The 16,845-nt window shown below is 47.7% G+C and overlaps 1 protein-coding gene across 1 annotated transcript in view; it reads right to left on the bottom strand.

Moving 5' to 3' along the window:
• Nucleotides 1-16,845, bottom strand: part of itpr2 (inositol 1,4,5-trisphosphate receptor, type 2) — a 136,119-nt gene that overhangs the window by 84,404 nt on the left and 34,870 nt on the right. Inside the window, exons 12-16 of the mRNA XM_087999698.1 lie at nt 10,831-10,966; nt 8,908-9,092; nt 8,630-8,813; nt 5,236-5,492; nt 1,785-1,985 (exon numbers count right to left, since the gene is read on the bottom strand). Of these exons, the coding sequence (XP_087855824.1) occupies nt 1,785-1,985; nt 5,236-5,492; nt 8,630-8,813; nt 8,908-9,092; nt 10,831-10,966 (963 nt within the window). The remainder of the gene's footprint in view (nt 1-1,784; nt 1,986-5,235; nt 5,493-8,629; nt 8,814-8,907; nt 9,093-10,830; nt 10,967-16,845) is intronic.

Consider the following 16,845-nt stretch of genomic DNA (forward strand, 5'->3'; position numbering starts at 1 on the left):
GTGAGGGGTATTATTTTGAAATCAGTACAAATCTCTCAGGACAGGCAGACCACTCTATAATTTTCAAATACATGTCAGTCTCTCTCCAGTAATTCCCCTTCCCAAAGCTTCATGAGATCATTACTCTCTAATCTTCCCGTTTCCTAAACCAGAAATACAAAGAAAGGCAACACAAGGAGTAGGTTACTGATTTTGTCAAAGTTATTACCATCAGGCAGTAGGGGTTGGTTCTGGGTGGAGTTTTAACCTGCTTATTGGGAATGGGTTATGGAATCTTGAATTAGAACCTCCCATCTTGCAGCCTGCACTGGCCCATGGTCCACTTCATCATCTCTCTGCAGGTCAAGGCCCGAGACTGGCCTTGTATACAGGTGGGGGGAGGGGTTCTGCTAAGGTCCACCAACCAGGATCCGCTTCTGCCTAAAGGACTCCAGTTCACTTTGAACATGGGCCCAAAAGGGGATAGACGTCCAACACTCCCAGCTCCCTTCACCCTGGCTGACACTGGTCACCTATTACAAGAAGTTGCCCAAAAGCAATCCTTAACTCCAGGCTTAACTATTCAAAACCTTCCCCTCTGAACCTCCCACTCTCAGCTGCCTGTATCCAAAGTCACACTGAGTCTGTTCACCCATCACCCCATTACTTGGTCACCTACGACAGTCTTTGAGGAGAAAGTGAGGACTGCAGATGCTGGAGATCAGAGCTGAAAATGTGTTGCTGGAAAAGCGCAGCAGGTCAGGCAGCATCCAAGGAACAGGAGAATCGACGTTTCGGGCATAAGCCCTTCTTCAGGAATGAGGAAAGTTTGTCCAGCAGGCTAAGATAAAAGGTAGGGAGGAGGGACTTGGGGGAGGGGCGTCGGAAATGTGATAGGTGGAAAGAGGTCAAGGTGAGGGTGATAGGTCAGACTGGGGTGGGGGCGGAGAGGTCAGGAAGAAGATTGCAGGTTAGGAAGGTGGTGCTGAATTCGATGGATTTGACTGAGACAAGGTGGGGGGAGGGGAAATGAGGAAACTGGTGAAATCCGAGTTCATCCCTTGTGGTTGGAGGGTTCCTAGGCGGAAGATGAGGCGCTCTTCCTCCAACCGTCGTTTTGTTGTGGTCTGGCAATGGAGGAGTCCAAAGACCTGCATATCCTTGGTGGAGTGGGAGGGGGAGTTGAAGTGTTGAGCCATAGGGTGGTTGGGTTGGTTGGTCCGGGTGTCCCAGAGGTGAAATCGCCAGACCACAACAAAACGACGGTTGGAGGAAGAGCGCCTCATCTTCCGCCTAGGAACCCTCCAACCACAAGGGATGAACTCAGATTTCACCAGTTTCCTCACTTCCCCTCCCCCCACCTTGTCTCAGTCAAATCCATCGAATTCAGCACCGCCTTCCTAACCTGCAATCTTCTTCCTGACCTCTCCGCCCCTACCCGTCTGACCTATCACCCTCACCTTGACTTCTTTCCACCTATCACATTTCCGACGCCCCTCCCCCAAGTCCCTCCTCCCTACCTTTTATCTTAGCCTGCTGGACACACTTTCCTCATTCCTGAAGAAGGGCTTATGCCCGAAACGTCGATTCTCCTGTTCCTTGGATGCTGCCTGACCTGCTGCGCTTTTCCAGCAACACATTTTCACCTACCACAGTCTTACCAGTTAACATTACACCAATTAGCTCTGATCTACGTTAACCACGGTTGACCTCCCAAAGGCCAATTGGCACACTAGTTCACACGTGACAAATGCGTTAACATTGGATGAGAATTAATTGATGGGCACTGACTCCTGAAACTTTACCTGATTCTCGTGGCACGGTCCCTGGCAATATTCAGTCAGCGTCTCCAAAGTCTGGTTGACGAGTGAGACATTTTTCTCGTTAATGTAGAGTCCCAGCAAGCCGAGCCCTCCTGTGGTACTGCCGCAGATACAGTCCATAAACTGCAGCGTTTCACACACCAAGTTATAATTGGTTTTGTTGTTTTGGTGCCGTAGAAAATTCTAGAAAGACGGAAAACGTGAAAACGATCAATCGTCAGTAAGTGGAGCAATCAGATCTCACTGATCTCTTCAATGAGAGATACTTTGATGTAATCCATACAAATGGTCAGGTTAGGGACAGGAGCTAGTCACGTCAGCTCCACCAAGATCTGACAGCAGCCTCAAATCCATATTCGAGCCTATGAGCTCATTCCTGATGAAGGGCTTTTGCCTGAAACGCCGATTCTCCTGCTCCTCGGATGCTGCCTGACCTGCGGTGCTTTTCCAGCACCACTCTCTCGACTCTAATTAACTGGACTCAAATTAAACTAAAAACTACACCACCTGGCACATTCCCAGTGAAACTCCCATCCACTGGAACGTTAGTTATTATACCAGTAATTATTCAAGAATCCTCCCCAAGGCCCCAGACTGCCAAACCCAGCCCTCACGGCTATATAAAGGCACTGGTCAATATGGCCGACAAGTCCATGTCTTTGTAATTTAAAAAGGGCTGTCAACACCTTATAGAATTGTTCCGTTTTCTGGTGCACCACGTTCGTAAGAAACTCCAGGGGAACGTGCTCCATCACTAATCTATACCACCCCATAAGACCTGGGGGGGTTCTGAGGCCCAACTCATTAAAATGTTCTTCCTTGCACTATACATAAGAATATTAAATAATCTCTTCCCACCCTCGTCTAATGAAGGCAGATTCAGCAGTCCCAAAAGGAGGGATACCAGATCCACCCTAACTTCAATTCCCAGAATCCCCTCCACCTCATTCACTATGACACCCCAGTACCTACAGATCTTATGACCCGACCACAGACACTGTGTCAGGGTGCCGGTACTTGTTTTACATTTAGGGCCGCCTGGGGGTGCCCCTGAACTTTGCTAATCGCTCCGGGGCCATAAGGGCTCTGTGGAGAATCTTCAATTGCAGAGCCTGCACTTCATTGCATTTTGAGATCTTCTTCATATTCTCCCATATGTCCTCCCATGTTTCAGATGAAGTTTCTACCCCTAGTTCCTGACTCCAGACTCTGTAGAGTCTTTCATTATCTTCCATGGTGTCCCCTCTCTGTAAGTGATATAGAGTAGATTAGATTAGATTACATTACAGTGTGGAAATAGGCCCTTCGGCCCAACAAGACCACACCGACCTGCCGAAGCGCAACCCACCCATACCCCTGCATTTACCCCTTACCTAACACTACGGACAATTTAGCATGGCCTATTCACCTGACCTGCACATCTTTGGACTGTGGGAGGAAACCGGAGCACCCGGAGGAAACCCACGCAGACACAGGGAGAATGACTGTGTGGAGTTTGCACAGTCGCCTGAGGCAGCAGTGCTAACCACTGTGCCACCGTGCCACCCACAGTACTGACCGAGAGAGTGCCCGCTCATCAGAGCGCACTCCTCTCCATGTCGGACTTGTGGGGCTGAGTCGAGAGCGTGGTCTGTCTCTGTATATAATCCCTAATCTGAAAATAACAGAAGAGGTCCCTACTGGGTAGCCCATATTTGTGGCTTAACTGGTCATATGACATCAAGACGGCTCCCTCAAATAGGTCTCCCAGACAGGAGACTCCCTTGACCTCCCACACCTTAAAGCTGGAATCCATTGACCCCGGCCTGAATCCTGGGGCTCCAACCAAAGGGGTAAATGACGAGGTCTTATGCAGCTTTCCCTTGTCCTGCACACTCTGACCATGTTTATAATAATTGGATTTCTACGACGTTCAGTAACAGATTTCATCCTATCCATAAACAGCAGGCTGAGGAGAGGACACCTTGGCTGGGAGACCTTGATGTTGAGCCATATCGACCTCCGGTCCTTCCACACCCAGTCACTCACAAATAGGACAATAAGGCACTTATTTGGTATCACTTCAAATCTGGGAGATTGACCATGCCTCCCCCCCCACCCCATACCGTGTGGGAGTTGCAGCTTGGTGAATTTAATTTTATGGGTGCCTACAACGCCAAATAAAGGATCCAGGCCAGCCACTGAGACTGTGCAGCACTTGTCTGGGAAATAGCAACAGGAGCATTCTCATGCGGTATAGTAGCGGAGGAAGAACATTCACTTTAATCAGAGCTGTTCAGCCCAACCATGATATTGGTAACCCCTCCCAATGCTGAAGTTGTTGTTTTATCCTTTCAAACAATTGCACAAAATTAGCTCGATACAGTGAGTGGAAAGTGGCGGTAATAAAAATACCCAAATAAAGAAAACCTTTTTGTGACCATTGTGTTCCATCCTCCAGACCAGGCACTCCCGCCTAGCCTCCTATGAGCATGGCTTCTGATTTTGTAAAATTTATTTTATACCCCGAGAACATGCCGAGTAAGTTTATCTTTTGTATTCACCGGGATACAGACATTTCTGGGTTAGCCAGCGTAGAGTGATTTCATGCTCTCCCTTTTCCTACTTTTGGGACAACTATTTCAGAATCCTTCCGAACAGCCTCCGCCCACAGTTCGATTACTAAGGTGGATGGCAGTGGCGAGAGGGGACACCCTTGTCTGCAGCATCTCTCAATGCTCAAGTTATCTGACTTTATCTGGTTCGTGAGGACCTCTGCCATAGAGTCGTTATACACAGCTCTGCCACCCAACTGGCGAAAGCCCCCTCCACCCCAGACCAAAACGTCCCAGGACACCAAACAAATATGGCCACTCCACCTGGTCACAACGCCTTTTCTGTGTCCAAGGAGACCACCAAGCTTGGAAGTGACCTCTGCTGGCATATCTGTACTCCATTCAACACACTCCTGATATTATTGCAAGAGTTATGACCCTTAATAAAACCTGTCTGGTCTTCCTTAGGATAGTGGGCAGTACCTTCTCCAATCTCAAACCTAGTGTTTTAGACAGGATTTTCAAATCTACGGTCAGCAGCGAGACAGGCCTGTACGAGACACAGTCTACAGGGTCTTTCCCTCTCTTTAGAATAAAGTGGGTATTGGTCTCCCTAAGAGAGGGAGGAACGCAGTCTGGCCAATTCACCTGACCTGCACATCTTTGGACTGTGGGAGGAAACCGGAGCACCCGGAGGAAACCCTCGCAGACACGGGGAGAACGTGCAAACTCCACACAGGCAGTCGCCTGAGGCTGGAATCGAACCTGTGACCCTGGTGCTGTGAGGCAGCAGTGCTAACCACTGTGCCACCGTGCTGCCAGTTTTCTTCCTCCATGCTTGCTGACCCTGAAGTGCACGCGCTTGGCTGGGGTGATCTGTGAGAAGCCCCTGGTCTTACCTGAAGCTCTGTGTTATGGTTCTCACAGAGTAGCTGCAGGAACCGGAGAATGGGCTCCATGATAGCGATCGCAGGGCTCATGGCCTCTTCCTCACCAGATTTCTCTTCCGACACGATGCCCTCATTCCCCACCGGCACCAGATCAGCCTCGGGATCCATCTCCCTTCTGTACATATAGTAGGCCTTGTGCGTGGCAACTGAGGCCTCTGCCAATTGCCCTTTCACTCCCTCCTTCAGGTGATACGATGAATCCTTCACTGAGGAATATGAAAAGACGGTCTGCTTTGTAATGGGTAAGGTCTATGATGCTCTAGTCCCTCCTGATTGCACAACTCGGAAGAGGAGCCCAAGTTTTCACCTCAATAGCATGTTACGATGCACATCATGAAATCTCTAGGGTCCCTTAGATACCTTGAACTTGACCTCTAGACGGATGGTGGCAAGGAGAAGAGGGGGTTAATCAACCGGGAGAGCAGCAAGTCAAACCCAGGAGAATGGGTTCCAATGATGTGGAAATTTAGTTCTGTGGATGGACAGGAAGAAGTGGGACCGTTTTCTGTCAGGAACAGAAGGTTGAAAGGAGATTTTGATTAAGGTGTTCAAAATCCCAAGGGGTCTGGACAGAGTGGATAGGGAGAGATTGCTCCCGTTGGTGGGAAGATCGTGAATAAGAGGGCCTAGCTTTAAGGCGATTTGGCAAAAGCAATGGGGACATGAGGAAAATCCTCTTCCCCACACAGAGTGTGGCTGGGATCTGGAATGCACTGCTGGAGTGTGTGGTGGAGACAGGGTCAATTAAGGGGAATGCCTGTCTGAAAACGCACAGGATCAAAGGGAGACAGTGTGGGAGTGGCACTGGATGAATCGCTCAGCTCACTTTGTGATCCAACACGATGGAGCGAATGGCCTCTTTCTGTGCTGCACCTGTCAAGAGATTCTGGGGTTGGTTTCACAGCCTGGGCAGCTGGTTCGTGTGAGCAGTGCAGACTTCCAACCTAAAGCAGCAATTGTGATCCTCCTGGTGGTGCATCAGACCAATCTCCACAAGCTCTCTTTAGCCACCCACCTCTGACCCCTTCACCATCTTGCTGTTGTTAACGGGCATTAAAATAAAACCCATTTGACACAGTCCCCACCAAACCGAATCCAAGAAGAGAATGAGAATCAACACCATTAAAAAAAATTACCTCCTAGTCTCTGCACTTTGCAGTTAGAATAAAAAAGTGGGCACAGAATGGAGACAGCACAGAGGAAGGCCATTCAGCCCAATATATCTGTACTGGCTCTATGTTTGAGCAATTCACCTGGGACTACTTCCCCAGACGCAAACCATTCTCTGTGTCAAATAATGTCACTGTTGCTATCTGATTAGACTAGACTCCCTACAATGTGGAACAGGCCCTTCGGCCCAACTAGTCCACACCAACCCTCCGAAGAGTAACCCACCCAGACCCATCTCCCTCTGACTAATGCACCTAACACTATGGGCAATTTAGCATGGTCAATTCACCTAACCTGCACATCTTTGGACTGTGGGAGGAAACCCATGCAGACACAGGGAGAATGTGCAAACTCCACACAGACAGTCGCCCGATGCTGGAATTGAACCTGGGACCCTGGTGCTGTGAAGCAGCAATGCTAACCACTGAGCCACTGTGCCGCCCTCTTGCCAATCAATATCCTCTGCTTCTCAATCCTTGTGTCAACGAGGCCTGTTTCTCCCGATCTACTCTGTTCAGACCCCATCTTGTCTGGAACAGGCCTCTGGGTCCAGTGGGGAGAGACAGCCTCATCCCCTTCCGTATATCTCTGGGAGTAAGCCATCTCAATTCCTCATTTCTGATTCACCCTACAACAGAACAGCTGAACTAAAGGAAATTAAACCTGGGGGTGGGGGGGGGTGGGGGGCGGGGGGGGTTGGTTCCAAACCTGCAAGGCCATGAAGTGGCCCAAACAGGGGAGAAGCCAGATGGAGAGAGAGAGCGAGCAGCAAGGCAGCTAGATTTGGAGGCCTTGCCTAACTCATTGCTCACTGTCATGCTGCCTCTCGGTGGATTAAAAGAGAACAGCTCTAATTATGATTCATGGTCTTGTGTTATCTTACTGTTGTCACAGGACCAGATTATATCACAACGCTGTCCCCCTTATGGTGTTGTGATACCGAATTTGATTATCCTCACTTTCATGATAAAAAGACAACAGTAGCAAAATGGGCCAATTTCTCCAATTTTAAAGCCTCTTTCGGAGGGCTGTAGATGACAAATACAACTGCAGGCAGAGTGTTTTTTCCAGCTTGTTATAGATGGAGAGGACATGGTGGAGGGAGGGATCTCTACTGCGCTTCAATCAAACAGTTGCTTGCAGCAGGTATGGGATCTGGGGTACCCTCACACTGCGGCCCCCTGCCCTGGGGGTAAATCCCACACTGCGGCCCCCTGCCCTGGGGTAAATCCCACACTGCGGCCCCCTATCCTGGGGGTAAATCCCACACTGCGGCCCCCTGTCCTGGGGTAAATCCCACACTGTGGCCCCCTGCCCTGGGGGTAAATCCCACACTGTGGCCCCCTGCCCTGGGGTAAATCCCACACTGCGGCCCCCTGCCCTGGGGGTAAATCCCACACTGCGGCCCCCTGCCCTGGGGGTAAATCCCACACTGCGGCCCCCTGCCCTGGGGTAAATCTCACGCTCCTGGCCTCCTGCCCTGGGATAAATCTCATGCTGCGCGATGACCTCTGACCTCGGTAAATTTCATAATGTGGGCTGAGCTTTAACCTGGGGTAAATCTCATGGTGCAGGGGAGGGGGCTCTGATCTGGGGTAAATCTCATGGTGCAGGGAGGCCTCTGACCTGGGTAAATCACACCACGATCCACACCAATACCTCAAGCCTCGCCAGCAGCTGTTCCTTCCCATTCCACAAACAACATTTTCCCCCTGGGTTGGTACAACTCTGCTCTCAGAGTACCCCAGCAACCCCCCCAATCCTGGTTTCTGGTTCTTTCTAGGAGCCCCTGAAAGCCAGGACCCATGGCCGTTGCCAAGCGACAGTTCTGTGTGGAATCTTCTACATTTGCCTGAGACAACAGGCGGGGTCTTCAGTATCTGCTCTGAAAGAAGACCTGTCAAGCCAACACAGGTGAGGAAACCCTTGGGCACACAGTCAGGGAGGTCCTGCATCTCGGAAAAGAAGAACATTTGGCCCATCTAGTCTGTGCTGATCAAGTACAAGCAGCTAATTATTCGTGCATCATTGATCCAGAACCCCTCTATAGTCACACCAATGTCATCAACGTGTTAAAACAAGGCCATTCATGGCTTTCCAGATTCAGTAACTTGCCCCATTCCCCCCCCAGTGAGCTTTGGTTGGTGCCCCATTGCTATGGAAACGGTGTTACCTCTTCTCCTGTTGACAGGAGGCACAACATCATAATCATCCTCTTTCTTCTTGCAGCTCAGGTCATTGGTGTTGACAGATACTGTTGCCCTTATCTCCTGTTGGGCCAGTTTCATGCGATCGTATAAGACTTTGAAGAACTTCTCAGATTTCTTCAGCTCGTTGAGTTGCCGGTGGAACGAATGCTAAGATTTGAAAACAGATGGATTAGCAGCAGGTTGTGGGTGGGGAGGGGGAGGTTAGGCATGGTAGCTCTGGGAATCAGTGGCCGTGCCCTACCTGGATCTGTGTGTTTCCTCCTTCCAGCAACGCGATGCCCAGCATGATGCTCTCTTCGAAGATCCTGGAGTTCTTCGTGTTGGTGATGAGATCGGTGACCAGTTCCGAGGCCCCAGCCCGGTCAAGGTGACACTGGATCTCAAACACGGAGACCCCACACTTGTCCGAATCAAATGTACTGATGCCTGCAGGAAAACGTCAACCCAACTCTTTTAGTCGGAAACTTAATTTTGTGGTCCACAGAATTGCACAGGGAGGCCAAATCAGCCCATTGAGTATCCACTCTAGTTTCACTTCCTCACCCCCTCCCTAATGAAGGAACTGTACTTGTGCCTCTTTCAGCAAGTTAAATGCCCATCCCTGCTCATGCTGAATACTGTGGGGGACAAGTAATTACTTTCCTTTGCATGTGGCAGACTGACAGCAAAAAGATTGCTTCCCATATCCCAGCACAAAGAGCTGATACACCACCCACCCACAACGCTACCTGGGCTCCAGCTCTGAATCCACTGACAGCGCAATGGCAGCCACACATTTTATGGTTAAACTTTCTTCCCATTCCACACGCTTCCTCCTCCGCTCCCTCAACCCGCCTCTTCCAAATCCAACCTCGATTAGGAATCTTGAGCCCTGACCAGGTGATTCCCTGGTCTCCTGAGTCCGAAGACTGTGAGCTTTCAGAGCGTCCCTTCACGCACTGGGGCTGCCGTGCGGTACCGAGGGATTACCACACTGTCAGCAGTGCCCTTTCACAGAGGAGAATTCACACTGAGGCTCTGACCTCCTTCTCAGGCCAGGCCGACAGTGCCACCACATCAGTCATAGGAAGGCTAGGACCTGATAAGCTCCCTTTATATTGTCGCTTGTGGGAACCTGCTGTGGACAAACTGGCAACTGGGTTCCTGCACTGTAATAGCAACAACGCTTCAAAACCACTCAACAGCCCATTAGATCCTTTGGCATGTCCTGATATTAAATACATTCTTAAATCATCCAGCTTTTTTTTTATATTAGTGGGATGAGGGCGTCGCTGGCTAGGCCAGCATTTATTGCCCATCCCTAATTGACCAGAGAGCAGGTAAAAACCAACCACATCGCTGTGGGGTCTGGATTCACATGTAGGCCAGACCAGGTAAAGATGACAGCTTCCTTCCCTAAAGGACACAAGTGATCCAAATTATTTTTTTTTAAACAATAATTAACAATCACCAGGAGATTAGCTTCTTTTTTGAATTCAAATTTCACCATCTATCACTATGGGGTTTGAACCTACAATCCCAGAACATTTGCCTGGAACTCTGGATTACCGATCCGACAACATAACCACCACGCCACCCCTCCCCCACTTATCTCACACCTCAGAGGCTGGTTTGACTCGTACCTGGCCCTGAAGGTAAAATATGGTCACTGCACCACAAATTCCCCACTACGTAAACCATAAGTCTTTTCTTTGACTAGAGATTCCTGACTGGCGCAGGCTGCAACTGGAATTCCCGGAGGACAACGGGCAAACTGCAGAACGCACGCTGCATCAGACCACCGTGCAACAGTCACAGACTGTTTTACAGTTGAGCCAAGAGTCCTGGGTTCAACTCCCACCTCCTCTTCTGTGAACAGCGTCGCTGGAGCCACAGTATTAGCCTTATCTGAGAGGGCAGTTGGAGATTCAGTTGGCATCTCAGTCAAAAGGGAGCATTTATAACAACACAGTCCTCCCTCGGTGCTCCCCTGCCAGTGTTAACCCAGACTTTATGCTCGAGTGCCTGGCGTGGGACTCGAACCCTTGACCTTTGATTCATGAGGATCACCCAGTAAAACAAGAACCTAAGATCAATTTGTTGCTTTTACGTTTGCACACATCTAAACCTATCCCAATTTCTATCATTTTAAACCTTGCACTTTAACAATACGTCCTGTGTTTACCTCCAGGTTGTGCAGACTTGGAATAACTCCCTGTCTGTAGTGGGGGATTGATGCTGCTGCTGTGACTATCTCCTTTATAGACACTGCGAAGGTTCCCAAAATAGCGATTCAGAAGGATCTTTCTTAAAACCGTGCCCTTTAAATGAACAGATTAAAATTAATAGAAATAGAAGAAGAAAAAGCACTTCAAAGATTATTTCACTACTGCCTGTGAAGTAAGCTTCCTGCTTCTGTTATCGACGCTGCGATATGAAGGGGTTGGTTGTTCACGTGTAAACTCTCACTCACTAGCACTCCAAAGAGGGACAACACAATCGAATCATCAATTCACGGAACATGCTGCAGTAACTCAGCAGCTCTAGCAGTATCTGTGCAGAGCAGACGAAACGGTGGCTCAGTGGTTAGCACTGCTGCCTCACAGCAGTGAGGGTCCCAGGTTCGATTCCATGGGCGACTGTCTGCGCGGAGTTTGCACATTCTCCCCGTGTCTGGGGTGAATCTTTCTCCGGGTACTCCAGCTTCTTCCCACAGTCTGAAGATATGTAGGTTACACACTAAATTACCCATCATGTGCAGGCTAGGTGAATTAGCCATGGGAAATGGAAGGTTACAGGGATGGGGTGGGTCCCATGTGGACTCAATGTGCCGAATGGCCTGCTTCCACCCTGTAAGGATTCAGTGTGGTGTTGACACAATTACGTCATGTGTGTGTGTACACGTGCAACACAGTGGGATCATTGGCATCCAACTCGAGGGGGAGTCTTGACCATAGCCAATCTTTCGAGGGTGTTCCAGTGAAATGTCAGTCTGGGCCTGGAGCCCAGGACCCGGAAGTAGTGAACCCACAACATTCTGACCCAGAGAAAGGAGTGTTGGCCACCGAGCAACAACAAATAATCCAAGTCCCAGAGTGGGTGAAAACTATACCCCATCCCAACATTCCAAACTGCTTCAACATCCAAAACAATGCAAATATCTCAGCAAGACAATGCCTCTCTTTGGGGGTGCTATTTGTTAATTTGGAAATTGAACGAGTAATTCACAATGGAAGAGCTAACAAAGAAACACATTGTACAAAATGCATTTAAATAACCGTCCTATGGGAAAGAACAAGAATCTGGAGATCTGTGAGATAGCCCTTATGCTTTTGGAGAAAATTCCTTTATTTAAAATTGCTGGCTAAATTGCCTTTTAAACATTGGATTTCTCTGAAGATGACGGATTGTAATAAGAAGAAACTTGATTCCTGGAACTGATTGCATGACCAAGTTGCCTGGGAAGTCAGCAATCATTCAAGAAAGGGTAAATACAAATGTATTATTGGGGGTATAGGGCTGATAGGTTTCTGTATGTGGTTCTATACACAGGCAATTTAGCTTTGACAAAGCTTATGGAAGAAAATTTTTCAATCAAGCAGAATTGCTCAAGCATTTAAATTTCTTCCTTTGACAATTTTTAGAATCCCTGATTATAGAATCCCTCCATTCGGCCCAACAAGTCCACACTGACCCTCTGAAAAGTATCCCACCCAGACCCATTCCTCTGCCCTATTACTCTATGTCTACCCTGAATAATGCACCTAACCCACACATCCCTGAATGCTATGGGCAATTTAGCCTGGCTAATTCACCTACCCTGCACACCTTTGGACTGTGGGAGGAAACCGGAGCACCCAAAGGAAACCCACGCAGACACGGGGAGAATGTGCAAACTCCACACAGTCAGTCGCCTGAGGTGGGAATTGATCTCAGGTCCCTGGTGCTGTGAGGCAGCAGTGCTAACTGCTAAGCCACTGTGCCACAACAATTGAAGGAAGGATATTATTATTAAGCTGGAGAGGGTTCAGAAGAGATTTACCAGGGTGTTGCCAGGAATGGAAGATTCAAGTTATAAAGAAAGGCTGGATAGGCTGGAATGTCTTTCACTGGAGCGCCGGAGGCTGAGATATAACATTATAGACGGCTATAACATCATGAGGGACATAGATCGGGTTAATGGTTGGTGTCTTTCCCCTAGGATGAGGAATTCTGAGACTACAGGGCAGATTTTTAAGGTGTGAGTAGAGAGGTTTAAAAAAAGACATGAGGGGCAGATTGTTTTTTGTTTTCAACACAGAAGGTGGTTCATGTGAGGAATGAACTTCCTGAGGGAGTGGTGGATGTGGGGACAGTTACAACATACATCAATAGGAAAGGTTTGGAAGGATATAGGCCAGGAACAGGCAGAAGGGGCTAGTTTAGTCTGGAATTATGTTCAGCATGGGCTGGTTGGACCAATGGGTCTGTTTTCCGTGCTGTATACCTCTGTGGCTCTATTAACATTGAGTTCTGGGATTGACAAACAGAGACAGAAATCCTAGAAGCAAGACTTCAGACGTGAGGAACTTCAGAAAGAGGAGATTTCTGACCCAAGGTGACTACACTGAAGATGTTAGCAATGCCTGCATTGAGCTGGGTGTTGGAGGAGAGCTGAGGGGCAAGATTTCTAGAAGTATACAAGGGATCCAATACACTCCAACTCTTACACAACCATCTGCAAATATTCTCAGGTCAAGTGGCTCATCTTCCAAGTTCTGACGTGGCAAAGATGGCTTTTTGATGTGTAAGTGAAATGGCTCTGGAGGGAAATTTGAGTTAAGAAATTCACTTTACAGTCAATTTTAAAATTTTAAAGAGAGTCATTATTCACATTCAGACTTCGGATTTTTGGTTTATAAGATTATTTTGTTTTAAAGAGTGAACCTTGTGGATTCATTCCTTTAGCAAACAATTAGATGTTTGGATTTCCCCAAAGAAATAACTAGCCTTTACCAAGATCACAATGCTTTGTTGATTTATAAAGGCTGAAGGTCTGCACACCGCTGCACTCACCTATAATCGGAGGTCACACCACTCCAGCTTCTACTCCTTCACTTCTCCCGATGACGGGGCAGCGCTCCGAAAGCTTGTGATTTCAAATAAACCCGTTGGACCATAACCTGGTGCCATGTGACTTCTGACTTTGGCCACCCCAGTCCAACACCAGCACCCCCCACATTATGGCTACCATCAACACCTCTCTTTGAGCACAGACATTAAACCAAGGGCTCATCTAATCCCTCCAGTTGGTTGTGAAGATCCTGCAGCAGTTTTGAAGGAAGAGCTGGCGAGTTCTTGCCAAAGTTTAATCGCCCAAACAGTGTCAGAGGAACAGACTGCCTGGTCATTACTAAGTTACTGTGACACCTCACTGTTAGCAGGTTACCCGCCCAGCATTATAACATCAACTAGACTTCCAGAGTGCAGCACTGTCTTGCGGTCCTCAAAAAGGTGCTTTAGAAAAGACAAGTCTCCCTTTTGTTTTAAGGTGAGAGCTTATGCAAGAGTCAATTGTGTTCCACCTCGTTGCACAGCGCGTGATGGTGCTTTCCCAGAGCATTTCACAGGCTGAAGGAGTTAGTACTCTGAATCACCTCCCCATGTTGTGATAGCTGGAATTTCCCACAATCACACCTGACAGCCTGGGGCTGCACACAATGCCCACATGTACAGCCACGTGCTGCTGTGCTTTGGCACGAATAGAACCCAGATAGTCACCACCCTCCCAAAAAAAATCTCTTTGCCTTCAATTCACGTGGCTGGGAGTAACGGATAAACACAGAAATAAAGCCTGAATGCTTACAACAAGGTTATTATCCAGAAAACGGCTTTGTCACAAATCTAAACAGGTCAGGCTGGTGATTGAAATCAAGGCTGGTTCTGTGTTATAGGGTCCTTTCAAACAAACTTTTAACACGTGACATTTCCCCAAATCTGCAGTTCGAAAATAAAATCCGAGTAAACCATGCTCACATTGCATTTTTCAGAGAGAGCCCTCACAACCCCAGACCCTAAAATGGCAAACATTTGATTACACTGCTCGTTAAAATTATTTTAATGCGATTTTAATTATTTTATCAAAACTGCAGTCCACTATATCTGGAAGGCAGCATTCAGGAATTTGTTCCCTGGATTTAAAGAAGCTGCAGTTTATGAGGGTAAGAATGGTGTTGGAATTCCTTGGCATTTGAATGTAAACAATTCTTCACAGAAATCCAATAATTTACTTCAGGCAACAGCGGTAAAGACCTTCACAATCAGGAGGGACATTTGCAATGTGGACCCATCCAAATTGGGATTACGGCTGGTTCGAGGGATGTTCTTTTATGCTAGCTCAAATAGTCATGGGATTGCGCCTTTACACTTCACGTTCGTTGATGGCTTGGCCAGTTTCAGGTAGACCCTGCTCAAAAATAAAAGGTGTCATCGGGCAGTCAACTCTAGAGCCGTAACGGTGGGGTATGATAGAATAGAATGGGAGGAGGGTCAGCATAAACGGGTTGGGCTGAATGGCCTGTGTCCACGACGTATATTCTATGAAGCTTTCATCAGAGTTGGGAAGGGACAGTCATGGGAAGCTCGTGCTTCACTCGGTGGTCAAGAGTTAAAATTACCGCATGCAACTGGAGACTTCAAAAGCCGAGAACCCCTTTTAAAAAGCAAAGGCAGGAACTGGCGGTGAATTCTAAAACAGGCTGAATAATGAGTGGGAGGTGGATGAGCTTCACTGGGGAGTCCTCATTAGATTACAGTTCCTGTATGCGCGTGCAACCATAGGGAAATCAAACACCAGGCTGGTCTCTCTCTCTCTCTCTCTCGAGAACACAGCAATCAAAACTGGCACTCAGTGCCAAAAATAAGCCCAAGGGATATATATTGGGCAACATTCACTTTACAGTAATTTGGCACATGGGCTGGAGGCTTGCTGGGTAATACTGACACATCGTGCATTCTTTATTTTACATTAAGTTCCTTTCCTCACTTTGCTGGTTAAAAGTGGTCAATAAAATTGCCATCAACACTGAGTTGATCTCAACTTTATTCATTCTGTAGCCTGTTTATGTTCTGAAATCAATTTTGCCACGGCTGGCCAATTTCTTGGACAAATTCCATATCCGTGCGCCCAATTTAGACAGCTTGGGGCTCAGTTCAAATGAAATGCATTTTCTAAGCAACTGCTCTGTGCCACACTGCACCTGAGCAGCTGCTGTGTAGTTTATTATGGATCGAGACAAGCAAAATACACAGACGGAAATAGCTGTCAAAACTCATTCTTGCTGAAATACTTGCTGAATTACTGTAACAGAAAGATTTGCATTCGTTTTTCCCTATAGCCAGGTAAAGGTTTATTGAAATGGTAAAATTACAACTGTAAAAAAAGCAAGATGGCCACAAAACTAGGAGTTATAATGAAATGGAGTGATTCAATTTTTTTTTGCATTTATCAGCACATTCTAAAGTCCTGATGAAGTATTTGTTTCAAGTGTTGCTCTAAGGCAAGCAAATCTACCAGCCGAATTTTGCATTGTGCGATTCCACAAACATCATTATGATAAAGGGAGAATTTGACAAGTTGGCAGAGGGAGAATTGTGGGTCAGATCAGTCAGCTGTTCTATGATTAAACTGCAGGGATCCCACTCCATCCTATGCACATGGTATACTACCCTCTAGCTTCTTAGGGAACTCACCCTCCTCCCTTCATTCCATCCACACAGCGACCTTTATCTATCTCTTTCAAAACATGACAACTTTCAAAACATGGCGTTGCAACTATGTTTTCTTCTCCCACTTGCCCATTCCTCTTTATTTGTCCCCTTTGCACATCATTAAATGTTATATACAAATGCAAGAGCACCATTAAGAAGGCAAATGGAATATTGTCCTTCATTGTTAGAGGGATGGAGTTTCAAAATAGGGAGATTATGCTGCAGCTGTATAAGGTGTTGGTGAGGCCACACCTGGAGTACTGTGTACAGTTTTGGTCTCCTTACTTGAGAAAGGATGTACTGGCACTTGGGGGGTGGGGGGTGGGGGGGTGGGGGGTGCAGAGGGGGTTCCCTAGGTTGATTTTGTAGTTGAGAGGGTTGGCTTGTGAGGAGAGACTGAGTAGACTGGGATGATAGTCATTGGAATTTAGCTGAATGAGGGGGACCTTAT

The sequence above is a fragment of the Chiloscyllium plagiosum genome, unplaced genomic scaffold (assembly GCF_037043375.1).
Source record: "Chiloscyllium plagiosum isolate Xiang-an unplaced genomic scaffold, Cpla_swu_hap1 HiC_scaffold_23, whole genome shotgun sequence".
NCBI classification, from domain to species: Eukaryota; Metazoa; Chordata; class Chondrichthyes; order Orectolobiformes; family Hemiscylliidae; genus Chiloscyllium; species Chiloscyllium plagiosum.